This window comes from Ascidia mentula, chromosome 9, assembly GCF_947561715.1.
Source record: "Ascidia mentula chromosome 9, kaAscMent1.1, whole genome shotgun sequence".
Taxonomy (NCBI): domain Eukaryota; kingdom Metazoa; phylum Chordata; class Ascidiacea; order Phlebobranchia; family Ascidiidae; genus Ascidia; species Ascidia mentula.
The window spans coordinates 5,239,512-5,253,792 of NC_138574.1; the positions used below are offsets into that span (position 1 = coordinate 5,239,512).

The following is a 14,281-nucleotide window of genomic DNA, read 5'->3' on the forward strand; positions in this document are numbered from 1 at the left end:
CAATTTCAAATATTACTATCATAACTTTGTGTCAACGCTTCTATTATCAGAATGCATGTTTCGCTTTATCAAGCATCATCAGTTCCGTACAAACAAAATAAACAGAGTTCTGATAATAAAAGCGTTAACACAAAATTATTATAGTAATATTTGAAATTGACATTGAAGTTTCACTTGTGTCACGCCCAAGAAGTGTTGCTGATCAGGTTTTGATTTCATGAAGTTAAAAACATTTTCATTCATAACTGGGATTTTTTAGTTGAAAGACGCGAGTGGATTTCCAAATATATAAAAAGGTCATGGGTTGGACAACAGTTTGGTCATTATGCGTGATGAGCTTTCACGACCCTTGCATGATGACAACATCATGGGACTGCCTTTCTCACTTTCCCAGACGTATATCAGTAACGAGAAATTGTGGCTCTCAGATAGGAAAAGTCGCTGGGAGGAGCTCACGTGTAAATGCCAACCAACATAGGTAGAATAAATACATGTGATTTTTGATCCTTTTTTTACGCGTTTATACATTTCTGTGCAACAGGAATCTTATTTAGTCTAGCATTTCAGTATAAAATGGGTGTTTGTGGCGTTTTCCTCGTTATGGCAATTGGAAGCTGTTTCATCTTGACAGAAGGTAAAAACTGTAAAAAAGTATGACATTTTTTGTTTTTTGTGCCCACTTTGCACTGGACGTTTGTAATTGTAGTGAAATCAACAAGAATACAAAATTTATTCCAGCTTCAATTGCAAGATGCGGCATTCGAAACCGTACAGTAACCGTTAATATGACACAAGAACTTACGTCACCGGGTTGGCCTGGCTATTATGGGAACAATGAAAACTGTTTGTGGCTATTTCAAGCACCCGAGGGTTACGTGATCCGGTTTGTCGTGAACTCATTTAACATCGAAAATAGATATGACGTATTTGAAGTAAGTAATAAAACGTGTTCTATCAATAAAACGTTGCGTTATGAGCTTTAAATTATATAGGCGACAGACGAGCACGGAGTGGTCGCACGTTTATCGGGTACATTCTCAAGTGGATTCACTTTTACCTCAAGCAACAATTCCGCACAAGTTCGATTTACATCTAGTAGACGGGACACCCGCCCTGGGTTTTCGATCTCGTACGAAGCAGGTACGTTGTTATGTGGTGGTTTAAAAAAAATAAAACAAATAATTCTTTGAAATTGGTTACAAGCACAGTTAACTATTTTGTTTCTTGTATAGTTACGGTAGGACCGACAGTCGTGATACTTCCAAAGCAAAACAGAACCTACAATAGACGACGCAGTTACGTTGAAATTACCAACGGAGGGTCAAAAGATGTTGAAATTAACAACGAAGGAACAAGAGATATCAGAATCACTACCAAAGGATCGGGAAGTTTCAAAGTCTATAATCAAGGCTTGAAAAAGGTCGAAATTTTTACACAAGAATCTTCGAATGTGGAGATAGTCAATAACGGATCTGTTCTAATCATAATTCGTGGATCTGGGAATATCAAAATTAAAAATTTCGGATCAGGGCATGTTAGAATTAGAAATTTTGGAACAGGGGGTGTCACAACTACACAAGATGGACCAGGACGGGTCGAAATCAAGAATTACGGACGAGGAAATTTTAATCTCTTTAAAGTAGGGTCGGGTTTTGTTCAAATTTCGATTGGTGGGTCAAGAGGTGTCACATTTTATCACAAATTACCAAACTATTATCAAATATCCAAAATTGGCTCAGGTCACTATATTTATTTTTAACATAAACTTTACTCATGGTAACAAGTGCGGAGATCCTGTCAAAATAATTGGAAGTTTGTTATTGTTCACAAGTCTATTTCAGTTTCATGCATATTTTCAGGAATGATAAAGTCACTTTATGTTTGAACAGCGGGTTTTGTGTGTCTCCTTGTCAGGAAACATTCGCCCCATAAAAATTCTCAAAAATCAAAATATTGTTTTACTGTAGCATTACCTACTGAAAAATTGTTTTCTCGTCGCCTTTATTTTGCGTCCCTGTTCGAGAGAACCCTGAATATTTGTACAGTTCTTTGAAATATACCACTTGTAACCTGCATGTAACACTGATTTTGGAAGCATCAGATCATAAATAAATGCTAGGTGTTCTATGTTAAAAGTTATAACAAAAAAGGAAAGCTGCTGGGTAACATAAACAAACAATATGCACTACAAAACTCTACTAACACTACAAAAACGTACAGGAAACTAAGTTGACCGAGCTACTGATGCCCGGAAATTTACGGTTGTTTAAAATGGGTATAATGCTACTTCATAGATACGATTTAAATTTCCATGGATCAGAAGGACAGTTTTGTTTGTGAGATCATAACAAAGTCATACGTTCAATTGTTGAAACGGTTAAATCTCTAATCCAAAAAACAAAAGTTAAATCTCTAATGCAAAATGCCTGAACGTTGGCAAAGAATAAATGTCAAAATCTAAAACCGAAACCTACAGAAATATTACGGGTGTAATGCAGGTACCTAAAGAAGTAATAAAACTTACGCTTGTAAAATATTTCAAACACTGCATTACACGATTTTTCGTTCGTTCCGAAGTGTGGTAAAAGTTTTTTCAATTTTTTTTCCCAGAAGATAAAGAAGGATTTAGGTGTTATGATCTACTTCTATGACGAAAAAGTTTCCCTGCCACCCATAAACTGTAAGATTAAGTCAAGATAAAACACCAAAATCTTCTTTTGTTGATTTTACACTTCCCGCTGGAATTGAGAGATTCGTTTTGCATGCACTTTTACGTCACCGATTGTTCGATGCTTGTAACTGTCACAGAATAATATTTGGTGGTCAAATGGGTAGAAATGTGTGATAACGTTACGTTCTTTGTTGAGATCGATAGATTGCTTGCAAGAAAGATCACAAACATTTCGAAGACATGCTTTGTTCTGTTGCGGAAATCTTCCAATTTTTCTCACAAAGGGTTTTCTCACAAAGGCTATACTTCGTTGAAACTCGCCGTTTTCTTTCCCAGGTGTATTATCACAACTGACGACGGTTTTCGATAAAAAATCAGCGATCACAACACAGCCAAAAATAAACGGTAGCAAGCACTTACCAACTGTTTTTTAACAGGCCAAAACGTGACAAAAATACCGTTTGCGATTGTAGCAAAATCCCGATAACATCGTACCATAGTTCTGGGTGCTGCTCGTAGCACGGGTTTTCGTCATCAAATTACAGAAGCGCATATGAAAACAAAAGGAACGGAAGTTCTGTGTTGTTTAAAATTATATTAGGTCAATCATGTCATAACGGCTTTATTACATTATGCCAATCCAAGTATCGTTTTTCCTAAACACTAGCGGTAAAGGCCACTGTTCGTCTGAGGAATAGTATAGACTCGGTTGTTGGTTTCAAAAAGTTTATTAAACTTTGCAGAAATCAACTGTATGCAATTTATTTGTCGTATGATAGCAAAACAACAGTTGATGAAGCAACATACTTGCGCACGTGATGCAAACGACCAAATATTATTGACGTCACACTTGCATACGAATATATTCGGGTTCGCACGAATAATGTTTCTATTTATTCGCATTCGCAGGAACCCGAATCTTTGTCCATTTGGCACTTCCCTAGGCTACGGTAAGTAAATCATAATTTGGTAACGAAACTCAAAAATACTTACAAATAAAGAAGATGTCAAAATCAGTGGAGAACAACATAAAATTGTTTAATGAGGCAGTATATGCAAAAGATGGTCGATCGATCGACCCGGGGCTGTCCAGCTGGCTAGTGAAATCGGTCGTATAACGGAAAGTTTAAGCGGGTTGACCGGTTGAGAATTTTATAGAAATTCGTTTGAAAAAGAATCTTATATAACTAAGACGATAGATGAGGAAGTTTCTATATTCCCAAGTTTGCAATAATTCGACACAAGATTCGTGCGAATTGCAAAAGACGGAAGTCGGTTAAACTGGTTGTAATTAAACGGATTAAATTGTACATGTGTTACGTAAGGTTATTTCTATGATCAAAAGAATTAAAAAAGATAAAAACTCGAAAACAATTCCAGCAGAAAATAGCTTGTTACTAATGCTTAACGATAGACGGTCATAAAGGTATCTCCTACTTTGTTTAGCACACACAAATACAGTAATGCCATCTTGAAATATATCATTCCATCAACCACGTAAAAAATTGTTCGTGCATGACAAGTGCAGCTCTAGTGTCGATTTCATTATCACCGTAAAGTTGTGGTTAAAAATTTGGAAAATTTAAAAACGCTTGATACAAAATGGTAATTATTTAACAAAAAAGGCAGTGAGACTTTTTTTAATTTGTTACATCCAAAACACCGATTTGGTACATAGATATCATAAGGGTTACATGACCAGTAGTGAGAACAAGTATTGCGGCAATACCGCACGTGTTTTGTTGCAAATTTGTTTTCGTTGTTTTTATAAAGTAGTTTTGGTAAAACTTTAAAATTGTTTAAAATTTGCAGAATCGAAACAAAATAATGTATTGAAGTGTTTACTTAATTTAACAAAGTCTTGGTTGATCGTTAAGTGTTTTTTTATAGGGTGCGGTAGTTTGCTTGATAAGTTCTCAACTACATTGCCCCCTGTTAGCAAAGTAATGCTAGTCTTGTTTGAATCACCTTCGGGGTTTGCAATTTTTAAGGTTTGTACTTTTTAAAGAAAATTAAACTGCTTTAACAACAGAAAAAATACATTAGATTTTGTTACAGTTTAATGCTCAGCTTTGCTTTTAAATGCTTCTCAATAGTAACCATCCAAAGTTCAATTTTATTGATTTTTTGTAAACAGGTTCTTGATGAATCAAAGTTGGAAGTTGCTGATAGTATCCAGCAACATTTTGACACAGCGGAAAATGCATCCAGTCTGTAAGACTAACTTTAACTTTTTCTTTTGGTTCAATTTTGGACACTGGTTTTTTGTATTTGTGAGTCCTATATGGGAATCTGTTTATTTACAGGTTAAAGCTTAAACACTTCAAAAAATTTGAAGACACTACCGAAGCTTTGGCAGGTATTTATCTATCAAATTGGAAAGTTTGTAATTTGAGCAGGTTTTTTAGCAAACTTCGCACTGACCAGCCGTCAAATAGTTTTTAACACTGGTTTATCAATTACATAGTTAGAATATCAGAGGTTTTTGTGCACCCCCTGACAACAGTTTACAGACCCAAGTGGGTCTGTGGTTCCCTGGTTGAGAACTACTGATCTTACCCTTTTGAATACATAGTTTGTGCAATTGTTTGTGTGCTAATATTCAATGTTTTAGCATAAGTATAAATTCAAAAAGTTTAAAATTGACAGCAGGATACCAAACCAAAAAGTTTCCTACAGCAAAGTAAAACATTCTGCCACTACACAAAAATGTGTAAATTAATCAAACTGTCATCAAAACACATTTAATGTTGCAGACAGGTGTACACACTGTTTCAAGCTGTGAGGTCTCATCAGTGCAGCTGGTGACTGGGGCATTGGGCTAGCTTTAAAACTAACAAACTAACAATTGTCGATCCGTTGGGTACGCAACTTAATGCCAAACAAAGGAGACAACCATATCTAATGTATATTTCAATGTTGTAAATTATTTCAGCAACAACTGCAGCAGTAGAGGGGAAGTTATGCAAACCCTTGAAAAAGATTTTAAAGAAAATAGTGGCAAAAGATGCCCATGAAAGCCTTGCTGTGGCAGATGCCAAACTTGGACAGGCAATAAAAGTAGGTGTAGTTCCTCACTTAAACTGTTTTTTGCTTTTATTTTGTGACAGTAGTTCACAAAAAATTTTTTTTTTTTATATAAATAACAAAAAGTAGGATATTGTTGACCACTTACATGACAATTTAGTTACTGTTGATATAATTACAGGAAAAGATGAACTTACCATGCATTTTCAGTCCAGCTGTACAAGAGGTTATGCGTGGCATTCGTGCCCATGTGGACAGTCTCATTACCGGTAGGTTAAAAAGATTTAATGCAAACATTCCTCATGAACAAAATTAAACTTAATATATTTACATAATTTTTAGGTCTACCTGCAAGGGATATGACTGCCATGGCCTTGGGGTTGGCACACAGCTTGTCCCGTTACAAGCTGAAGTTCTCACCTGACAAGGTTGACACAATGATTGTCCAGGCGATATGTAAGGACTGGTTCTTTGCAAGATTAAAGTTTGTTATTGAGAGACTTACTTAATCATTATTTTTTGGTCTGTCATTATTAATCGTTATTTTTTGGTCTGTCACTATCTTAATAACCAAAATTACATGAGTATAATACCAAATAATACCTTTTGTTAAATTTACTTAGCACTTGTACAGATTAATAATGACTAAGTAACATATTGCAAGATGCAGTCATAAATATTATTGTTGAATTTTAGCACTTTTGGACGATTTGGACAAGGAACTCAACAACTATATAATGCGCTGTCGTGAATGGTACGGTTGGCATTTTCCTGAATTGGGAAAGGTTGTAACTGACCATTTAGCATTTGCAAGAGTTATCAAAAAGATGGGATTTAGAACGAATGCTTCAACAACTGATATGTCTGAAATGCTTCCTGAAGACATTGAAACACAGGTAACAATTTAAATGATCTTTTTTCAAGACATTTTGCATTTTTGTATTGTTAGTTGGGTAAGTTTACGTAAACTATCTTGTCAGATAGACTTGGGACTGCAGCACACATGCACACACACACTAAGGTCATCTGTGTTTAGACTTAATTGCTCGAACTGTTATCTCTTCTGCTTGAATCATGAACTTTGACTTGTATAATTAGATAATTGTTTAAAATATTTACCTTTACAAATTGCTGTCACTGTTACCAAGACAATGCCTAAGGCCAGATTGTGTTAAAAATAAGGAACTAATTCCAAGTCTAGTTAAAAAAATTTGCAAAAGACCAACTGTAAATAATCACAAAATTAAAACGGTTAAACTTGTAACGTGCATCATGCCTAATATATATATGTATTGGGGAAATGTGGTATATGTATATATTATTGTTGTGATGTTATTATTTTGCTTAAAATCATAAGAAACTCGGATAAAAATATATTTTTAATTTAATGTATTTGTTCTCAAAAAGGTAAAAGAATTAGCTGAAATTTCAATGGGCACAGAAATATCGGAAGAAGATATTCTCAACATTCGATACTTAGCTGATCAGGTGTGTTGCTACTGCTAAGATAATGACTTGTGTTCATCTCCCTTTGTATATATTTGTAAACCTTATTTATTTAGTTTATCAGTGTATCTACTATTTATTTTTCATGTTTATTGTTTATATGTGTGGTAAATTTGCATGCAAAATAAAATAATTGAATTATAAAGGTTTATGCTAGTCATTTTTCTATCATGGGCCAAATTAAACAGATCGTAAAATACTGAAGTTTAATTTGGTTTCAGATTATCGAGATTACAGATTATCGCACACAGTTGTATGATTACCTTAAGAATAGAATGACAGCAATTGCACCAAATTTAACAATCCTCGTTGGAGAGCTTGTTGGTGCAAGACTTATTGCCCATGCTGGTAAGTTTCTAATGCTATACACATACAGAGTAAGCGCAAGTAGCAAAGCATTGTTTTAAATTATTTGTGTTTTTTTAGGTTCGTTGTTAAATCTTGCCAAGTATCCTGCATCAACTGTACAAATTCTTGGTGCGGAAAAGGCTTTGTTTCGTGCTTTAAAAACAAGAAAAGAAACTCCCAAATATGGTTTGATTTACCATGCTTCACTGGTGGGACAAAGCAACCCAAAAAATAAGGCAAGACGATTTTGTTAAACTACTATATCTTAATAATACTTGTTTGGGTAATGCTATAATGAAAGTAATAACAATTGTGAGGTATAAGGTGTTGTTTCATACATACTGATTTATGTGATACTAATTGTGCTTGGTACTTAACACTTTTGTTTATTTTTTATTTCAGGGAAAAATTTCCAGAATGTTGGCAGCGAAATGTGCATTGGCAATACGTTACGATGCACTTGCTGAGGAAACTTCAACTGAAATGGGAACTGAAAACCGGGCTATATTGGAAAATAGGTTACGTGCTATGGAGGAGGGTGGGTCCAAGCGACTAAGTGTGGGAAGCAAAGGAAAATTGGACAAATGGGTTAACAAAAGTGAAGTACGTATTCCAAACAACTAGCTGCATTCCATGCAACTGAACAAATTTACTAAAAAAAATTGGTATAAAACATTTGTTGTAAACTATAATTTAGCTTTTTGTAGAAGAAATTGTGTTTGTCAACTTTTTTGTGTATTGAATTGCATTGTTTGTGTTGTTTGCATGCTTATGTTTTGTTAATTCTATTTGCTTTTTCTGCCTCTCTCAGGTTCGAATGTATGACAACGCTCAGGACTCCACAATACCTGTGCCAAAAAAGAGAAAGATTCAAGAACTTGACACCACAGTGGCTGAAGAATCAGAAGAGGAAGAAGGTATTGTGATTCAGGATTTTCACCTGATGTTAAGGAATGTCTGAAGGTGTTGACAATCATACCAACACTTATAACTTTTGTATGATTTTAAGTTATTGGACATTTATGCCAGAATAGTGTAACAGAACAGCTCCCTTCATGTTTGGCACTTCACAAAGGAAAGACATGTTACTAATTCATTGGAATGTTGCACCGAAATTTTGTGGGACATTTTCGCCAAAGTTAATACTAAGATAAGATAATTTTGGACCATAAAAAATGGGCAGTGGCTTTAAAACACTGACATGAAAGTTGCCAAAACTTGTTATTTTATATATAAATGAATACGAAAGAATGCAGTATAGGACTGTTTGTTGTAGACTTTTTTTAAAGAAATAGTTTGTTGATAGATTTTTTAATTAAATTATAATTTTGCTTTGAAGTTTTGTTGTAATTGTAAAACCATTTATCCATCAGTTTTGTTTCACAGAAAAACCTTCTCTAGTGATCGCTGATGGCAACCTTAAACAACCGCCGAAGAAGAAAATTAAAAAAGAGAAGAAAGTTAAAGCCATTGACACAACTACAGAAGAAACACCTACAAAACCTGTAAGGAAATAGTTTTCAAGATAAAAGTGTTCAGGAAATAGTTTTCAAGATAAAAGTGTTCAGTTAAGGCACTCGGAAAGAATTTAACAAATGTGTGATCGTTTACTTTTGATATGGTGTTTTATTTAAAAATGTCCTGCCCTTGCTGCACATGCAAATCGATCCAACAAATTCTTGCGTTGATTATTCTTCATCCTTCCTAATGCTGGAATGTTTTTAAAGAAAAAAGACAAGAAGAAAAAAAAGAAAGAACTTGAAGGCGCAGAAGATGCTTCAACACCAAAGGTAAATTTTAATCTGGTGCAGATACAAAATATTGATAATATATGTGGTAAAAAATATTTTATGACCAACCATTATTTGTTTTCAGAAGGTTGCAAAAATTGAAACTGAAAGTGCCCCCACCCCTGACACTGAAGTAAGATCAATATAAGTCAACTTTTAAGTAAAAAAATATAAGTAAACTAACCATAATACATTTTCTTGCAGGTGAAAAAGAAGAAAAAGAAAAAGAAGGTTAAGACAGAAGCAGAAGAATAACTTCTATTTGGTTTTTAGTCGCAACACTAACACATCATGTTGTTAAGGATGCATTTTGAACAAAACATCACAAACTCTTGTAGCATTTAAGTATTAAAAATCATTGGCTTCACAGTAATGTTCTAAATGTGTATTTCATCTTTTACTACTGGAATACATGTTTTATATTGCCGATTTTAACTACTGTAGTTTATGATCTTTGTTTTCTAATGGAGCTTCATTTCATACACTTGAAATTGGTGGTTTTCAATGTAACACTCACGGTGAGGTTTTCTGGTTTTTGTATTTTTACTGCCTTTAGTCTGTACTGCCGGCGAATAAAAGCGTGAGAAACAATTATCATGAATGTGGCGAGGTTTCAAGTGGTAATATATAGGTTTTGCAAATTTGTAACGGGAGGTGTAAGAGGGTTGCAACATTCTTACAGCACCGCAGTTCTTTAGGCCGTGAATTCTTTATGATTTTTGTGGAAACATGTGGTTTGTTCAATCATGCGTAAATTTCTCCTGACCTCGGAATTAGAAATTTCAATCCGCAATTGTTCCTGTTCGGTTTTGCTGTAATATCCTGGTAAAAATTTCTTATGGGTGCAGGAGCGAATCAGTGAATATGTTAAAGTCATTATCGTTCATGAGAATTTATCTCAGCGGAAATGTGTCTAAATGCATGCTTTCCTCTGAAGCCAAGGCAGCTCCATCACAAAAGCAAATTCTCATGAAACTTCGAAGTAAAACAAATTATCCATTAATCAGCTGCAAGGAAGCACTTAAGGCAACGGGATATGATTTGGAGAAGGTAGGTACAGATAGGCCCTGTCATGCTGAACACTAAATATATTTTGATGATGCAAATAGAATTTGAGTAAATTAGTCCAATTTTTTAAAGTTTTAATTTTGGCATATCCGCATGCCAGGTCCCTTTATTGGCTGCATACATTGGTGCATTTAGTCTAACAATATTCTTCAGGAGTTCTTAAGCATAGCAATGATAAACAGCTTTATGTAACAAGGATACAATTTATACGATCAGGTCCCTTGATAGATACCCAAATATAAACAATAATGTCAGTTTTAATCCAAACCAAGTAAAAATCCTGATTTACCCAGAAACACATCAAACCAAAATTTCCTATTGTTTTCAAACACATAGTATTGTCAGACCTCCAACTTTTTAAGTGTTGCGGAGCACTGTCACATGAGAATTGCGGGCCGCAAACATTAAAAAAATACCAAAGTATAAGTATAGTGCTTATTAAAATGTTGTTGTTTCCGTCACAGTATTAAAGTTATCATTTTGCAGTTGTTCTCATTTGTCATTCTTACTAAAATAATCCTTAAATTCTGCTAATATCTGTACTGTACACATTATTACTCCATTGAAGTCTGATATATCTGACATATACAGTTTGGACATTACAAAAAAAATTAAAAAGTTCTTTAATTGTGATGTAACAATTAACCAAAAGAGGTTTCAATTGATCACAAGTTGCACACACTGATATCAACTGGTATGCATTTATACCAAATTTAAAAGATTACATATTTTCGTTTAACATTACAGTTTTTGAATAACCCAAACTAATCATACTGAGGGTCACTTAAACAAACCAGATGACCGCAAGTTGGGCAGGCCCAGTATTGTTGATGACCATATATGCCATTGTTCGTTAATTTAGGGATGAAACTTTTTCCCTTGTCTCCGCTGTCAAGTGTCATGCAGTTTCCTTTAGTTATGAAAAACTAATTATTCATTTACGAACAAAATTTTTTCGGTGACTTAAGTCATTTACGCAAACCCCTATTTTATTTGACTATTACTGCAGGCGCAAGCATCAGCTTTGTGCAGCTTGCACACAAACCGCACTCTAGTAGTATCAAAATTCTGCACATGCTTATGTGTATCCTCCTTAATTTTCACTAGTTGCGCCACTGAGTGCTACATATATTGTTTTGACAGAAATGAATTTTCATACCTTTGTGTTGAAATAACATCCACAGACTAGTATATAATTTGCTTCATAAATATAAAGAAAAAGATATAGACTATAACAGCATTGTTGTTATATATACCGAAAAGATGCATATTATTAAGTAAAATATGTATATTATGTATAGGCTGAATTGTATTTGGTTGAACTTGCCAAGAAAAAAGGATGGGAAAAGATGACCACTGGGAAGCAAAACATAAGGGAAGGGTTAATTTCAATACTAACCAATAAGACAAGTGCGGCCATTGTTGAAGTAAGGATATATTTTTCTTTCGGCTCTTTCTGTACTTCTGTAGCATTTTGTTTCAATTCAAACTTCTTATGACCCATGTCACATAACAATTAATGCACTAACATTTGCCCAGTGTAACAACAAATGTTTTCAACACTTAATTTACTGACACACACATGGTCATTTTATGATTGAGGAAGTGAATAAAACAAATAAAAAATATTTCTTTGCCTTCAGTCTGTGGGGAATTGTGTTATTTGTGTTGTTATTGTGCGATAGGTAAACTGTGAAACAGACTTCGTTGCAAAAACAAAGGAATTTCAAGATGTTGTAAAAACTGTTGCGGATGTTTCTTTAAATACATTTCAACATCAAGGAAAGGTCAGATAAATAGTTTTATTAATTATATACTATATGTACTTAAATTGATGAGTTAGTTGTAATTTATAATTATAATCTATATAAGGTTGGTATGTTTGTGTGTTGGCGTTAGTAAATACTTTATTTGATAGTAATGGTATCTTAAATTTTGGTAAAGAGGATGTTAAATTTGTATCTCTGGTTTGAAAATGATGAACAAAAATATTTGTACATGTATTGTGCACGCAGGGCTGGTGTTTTTTTCTGTACAAGGTGTATCTAAGAGTAAACATATTACTTCTTTGCTGAATATTTTGTTCCAAAATTGCTGTAGCTGTGGTCACAATTTTATAAGACCCCAAATATTTTGTGGTGCTGCATTTTACCAGAGATTTGTAGATAACACACACATTTTAGAGTTAGTTCTTATTAGAGTATTGCTAAATTCCACACTACCACTGATTGCCTGCCTAGTCCTTGAATATATACCTTGTCTATATGTTTCAAATTGTGGTGTTAGATTTCCATACCAAGAGAGGAAATTCTGAAATTGCAAGATCCTAATCAAAATCAGAGTATTGAGGATACTATTGCTCTTACAATTGGTAGGTTATGTATCACTTCTTATATCACAGTGTTATTTTGATATGGTTGTCAGATTACATAATAATTTATCAACAACTTGTTTGAACCCAGTGTTTGGTTTAGTGTTTCTTATGAATTGTTTTTTTTTACTACTTTCAGGAAAATTAAAGGAGAATGTAATTGTTAGGAGAGTAACCATTTTAACACCACCACCAGAACAGTCTATTGCTTACTACATACACCCAAGCATGTTGGTAAAAAAGACAACTTCAGATCCTATATTTGGTGGATATGGGTCTGTGATAGCCTACTCAAAAATTCAAACTAATGGTGGGTTCATATAATTTTGTCTGATGATTCAGCCTGATTTACAAACTAATTTGACTTTTTAGATCCAACACCATCGACATACTTTAAGCTTAGAGGAAAGCAATTGGCCCAACACATTGTCGGAATGCAACCCACCTCCATTGGAATAGCACCAAGTATGTAGTTTTACCTTGACGCTTTTTGCAAGCAGTTTATTAAAGTACTGATGATGAACCCAGTAAGAGTTCGAAACGCCTACTTAATATGATAAACAGCATTTTAGCTCTGACTTTCGTTTTTAGATATGTGGTTCAACATCATATAAAATACAAATTCTTGAGTTGCAACTTAGCAGTTTGTTTGTTTTCTGGGAAAAAAACTGCCTTTTCTATTTTATACGATCAGTTTTTAGGCAATATCATTGGGGGTCACATGGTCATTTCAATAATTTCGATTTTTACTGATGTTTATGTTTGTAGAACCAGTAACCATCTCAGTACCAAAACTGAATGTTTCCGACGATTTTGACAATGAAATAGACAACAACACGACAGATGATGATACTGCAGTTGAAAATCTATTACATGAAAAAGATGTTTCGGAGAATACAATCAATGCCAATGTTGATTTAGAAGCCCCGAAAGAAACAATGATTGTTTTGCCAGCAGACGAAAACAGCGATGAGCTGTTAAAACAGCCGTTTCTGCTGGAGAGTGACGTGTCAGTCGCTCATTGGATGGAATTCCACTCGTTGCAAATACATGACTTCGTCCGTTTCCAAGTTGGCGAATTGAGCGACACGTAACTTTTTTGGATAACTGTCCATACATACGTGATATTTGTATAGTTTTTCCCAAGTATGATTTTTTCCACTGGGAATACAGAGATAGATAAGATAGTAACACATGTAAGTTTTAAGTTGGCCGACCGTCTATATTATAGAGAATATCAGTTCGATCCAAAGATAATTTTTTTACCTTCCACATGGCCACGTGATTTCGTAATTTATAACCTGATACCCATGGCACCGCGTTGAAAAATACATACGATTTTATGGTTAATTCAAATTTGTTCGTGGTCTGGGTGTTGAAAACAAAATAGTTTATTTCGTTGCTTTGTCGTTACTCTGTTTGTTTTCGTACCTTCGCGCCACAAACGAACTTTCAATCGAACAAGTCGTAACGTCACAATTGAAAATACATTGGGATGTA

At 34.3% G+C, this 14,281-nt stretch overlaps 3 protein-coding genes across 4 annotated transcripts; all 3 read left to right on the top strand.

The window, feature by feature from the left end:
• The first annotated feature begins 325 nt into the window (after nt 1-325).
• LOC145913934 (uncharacterized) lies at nt 326-2,011 on the top strand. Its single transcript, XM_083001705.1, has 4 exons — nt 326-458; nt 739-932; nt 993-1,140; nt 1,233-2,011. Exons 1-4 carry the CDS (start codon nt 326-328, stop codon nt 1,757-1,759), a joined length of 1,002 nt encoding a protein of 333 aa, XP_082857831.1. The 3' UTR covers nt 1,760-2,011.
• A 2,544-nt stretch (nt 2,012-4,555) lies between these two features.
• LOC145913142 (nucleolar protein 58-like) lies at nt 4,556-9,936 on the top strand. 2 transcript variants are annotated; one of them, XM_083000694.1, is made up of 16 exons: nt 4,556-4,662; nt 4,809-4,885; nt 4,978-5,030; nt 5,607-5,731; nt 5,880-5,967; nt 6,041-6,154; nt 6,395-6,594; nt 7,106-7,186; nt 7,426-7,552; nt 7,631-7,788; nt 7,955-8,155; nt 8,364-8,469; nt 8,939-9,057; nt 9,280-9,342; nt 9,428-9,475; nt 9,547-9,936. In XM_083000694.1, the coding sequence occupies exons 1-16, from the start codon at nt 4,618-4,620 to the stop codon at nt 9,595-9,597; spliced, it is 1,656 nt and encodes a 551-aa protein (XP_082856820.1). In that variant the 5' UTR covers nt 4,556-4,617; the 3' UTR covers nt 9,598-9,936. The 2 variants fall into 2 exon arrangements, with proteins under 2 accessions (XP_082856820.1, XP_082856821.1); XM_083000695.1 differs by having other exon boundaries at nt 9,431-9,475.
• Nucleotides 9,937-10,124: 188 nt separating this feature from the next.
• Nucleotides 10,125-14,252, top strand: LOC145913953 (elongation factor Ts, mitochondrial-like). The gene is made up of 7 exons (XM_083001723.1): nt 10,125-10,392; nt 11,712-11,837; nt 12,096-12,197; nt 12,697-12,781; nt 12,921-13,091; nt 13,154-13,246; nt 13,550-14,252. Exons 1-7 carry the CDS (start codon nt 10,207-10,209, stop codon nt 13,873-13,875), a joined length of 1,089 nt encoding a protein of 362 aa, XP_082857849.1. The 5' UTR covers nt 10,125-10,206; the 3' UTR covers nt 13,876-14,252.
• The last annotated feature ends 29 nt before the right edge of the window (nt 14,253-14,281 follow it).

Excerpts from the sequence above, each read along its gene's own strand:
- LOC145913934 (XM_083001705.1), top strand. The coding sequence starts at position 326 with ATGCGTGATGAGCTTTCACGACCCTTGCATGATGACAACATCATGGGA. Across the intron at positions 459-738 it reads TCGCTGGGAGGAGCTCACGT|CTTCAATTGCAAGATGCGGC; the intron begins GTAAATGCCAAC and ends AATTTATTCCAG. Across the intron at positions 933-992 it reads ATAGATATGACGTATTTGAA|GCGACAGACGAGCACGGAGT; the intron begins GTAAGTAATAAA and ends TAAATTATATAG.
- LOC145913142 (XM_083000694.1), top strand. The coding sequence starts at position 4,618 with ATGCTAGTCTTGTTTGAATCACCTTCGGGGTTTGCAATTTTTAAG. Across the intron at positions 7,187-7,425 it reads TTCGATACTTAGCTGATCAG|ATTATCGAGATTACAGATTA; the intron begins GTGTGTTGCTAC and ends ATTTGGTTTCAG. Across the intron at positions 8,470-8,938 it reads AGAATCAGAAGAGGAAGAAG|AAAAACCTTCTCTAGTGATC; the intron begins GTATTGTGATTC and ends TTTGTTTCACAG.
- LOC145913953 (XM_083001723.1), top strand. The coding sequence starts at position 10,207 with ATGTTAAAGTCATTATCGTTCATGAGAATTTATCTCAGCGGAAATGTG. Across the intron at positions 12,782-12,920 it reads TACTATTGCTCTTACAATTG|GAAAATTAAAGGAGAATGTA; the intron begins GTAGGTTATGTA and ends TACTACTTTCAG. Across the intron at positions 13,247-13,549 it reads CTCCATTGGAATAGCACCAA|AACCAGTAACCATCTCAGTA; the intron begins GTATGTAGTTTT and ends TTATGTTTGTAG.